This window comes from Stegastes partitus, unplaced genomic scaffold, assembly GCF_000690725.1.
Source record: "Stegastes partitus isolate 25-593 unplaced genomic scaffold, Stegastes_partitus-1.0.2 Scaffold1744, whole genome shotgun sequence".
In the NCBI taxonomy this organism is placed as follows: domain Eukaryota; kingdom Metazoa; phylum Chordata; class Actinopteri; family Pomacentridae; genus Stegastes; species Stegastes partitus.
The window spans coordinates 10527-12156 of record NW_007579475.1 but is presented as its reverse complement, the minus strand read 5'-3'; the positions used below and the strand labels follow the sequence as shown (position 1 = coordinate 12156).

Below are 1630 nucleotides of genomic sequence, written 5' to 3'. Positions count from 1 at the left end.
GTTGTTGCTCAGGTTGTTGCTCAGGTTGTTGCTGTAGTTGTTGCTGTAGTTGTTGCTCAGGTTGTTGCTGTAGTTGTTGCTGTAGTTGTTGCTCAGGTTGCTGCTGGTTCATGTTTGGGGGGGAAGTTCTTAAAGAGACATGATGAGTCTGTTTAAAGCAACTTGTTTCAGACGGACGAGCAGCAGATCCTGCAAAGATCTGACAGATGTTTAGAGAGCACAGCCGGTTCTGGCAGAACCAGGTGTGTAAAAGCTGGAGAACAAAGGTGAACAGTGAAGCCTTTAATGTTGGAGAGCCGCTCGGCTGGTCACATACCAAACCTTTCACCTCCATCACCTCGCTGACAGACCTGACAGCTTAATGAAAACACACTCCAGCTTTTATTAAAAATACTCGGACATGACCGAGGTCAGAGGCGCAGAGATCAAATGCATCAGAAGATGATGAACTCTGCACACACTTAATTAAAATGCTGCTGCTGCGGAGGAGGAGGAGCCTGAGCGGTGGATGTCCTGCAGACGGAGGTTTGTCCTGCGATGGTCCAACACGCTGCTGCTGCTGCTTCACAGTAACAAGATGAATTTATCAAAGTGACACGTGTTTATTTGCGCCTGCATCTTGTTATTTCTGGTTATTGTAAATCGCTCGGGTGCATCTCAGCGTCACGTTTTCTGTTTCAGGGTTTCCCCACCTGAAAGCCTTCAGTAATAGACTCTGTGCTTCGACAAATTAGAGCTTCTACATGTAAAACAGTGAAGAAACAGTGAAGCAGTTTGTCCTCCAATGGAAAGAAGAAAAGACAAAAACATGTATGAAACTTACATCACCTCACACTGTGTGCTAATTCTATATCTATATTAAATTAAATATTCATGCACTGTTACTCACGTTACGACTGCTGCTCGCCTTATTATTTACATTTGTCAGGTTCGCTTGGATATAAACCCAACAGTGTCTCATTTTATAGAAACTAATTAGACGTGAAGTCACCACAGATTTATGTAGAACTCAGAGAACATCTGCAGTTTGTTCCATCCATATACGTCTGGATGCAATCAGACTGATGAACGGCGACGACTGCAGCAGGTTATTGATCACACATTGATTCATCAGGAGTCTGACATGAAGCGTTCCAGTTTCAAGAACCAGGAGGAACCGCAGAGAACACAAACTTTCTCTGTGTTTTCATTTTGGAGAGCCGCAGGGGAGGGTCCGCTTGTTAGCTGCAGTCCCTCGTTAACTGGTTAATTAATTAGAGGAGCCAATTAACTGGCATGTAGCTGCAGGGAGAGAGAGACGGCCGAGAGACACCGACACTCCCTGGAGACTTTCAGGCTGCTGGGGTTATTAATTATTGATCGATCGGCCACTTCTTCAAAATGTGTCGCGGTTCCCTTCAGCTCCTGCTGCTGCAGACTTTGGGCCCATTGGGGGTCAGTTCCTGGTCCATCGGTGACTTGATGTGGAGCATTTACCTTCACCTCCTCCCGTCTGCAGGTCTGACGGCGGCGGCGATGGCTGAGGCTCTGAAGCTGCAGAAGATGAGGATGATGATGGGTTTCCATGGCAAAAGCGACCAGCAGCGACATCACAGCGGCGCCGAGTCGGAGAACGACGACACGGGTTTGA

General features: G+C 47.1%; 1 protein-coding gene across 1 annotated transcript in view; it reads left to right on the top strand.

Annotated features, from left to right (window-relative positions):
• The window catches only part of LOC103372378 (dachshund homolog 2-like), a 16670-nt gene that overhangs the window by 9216 nt on the left and 5824 nt on the right, over positions 1-1630 (top strand). Inside the window, exon 3 of the mRNA XM_008301993.1 lies at positions 1499-1624. Within this exon, the coding sequence (XP_008300215.1) occupies positions 1499-1624 (126 nt within the window). The remainder of the gene's footprint in view (positions 1-1498; positions 1625-1630) is intronic.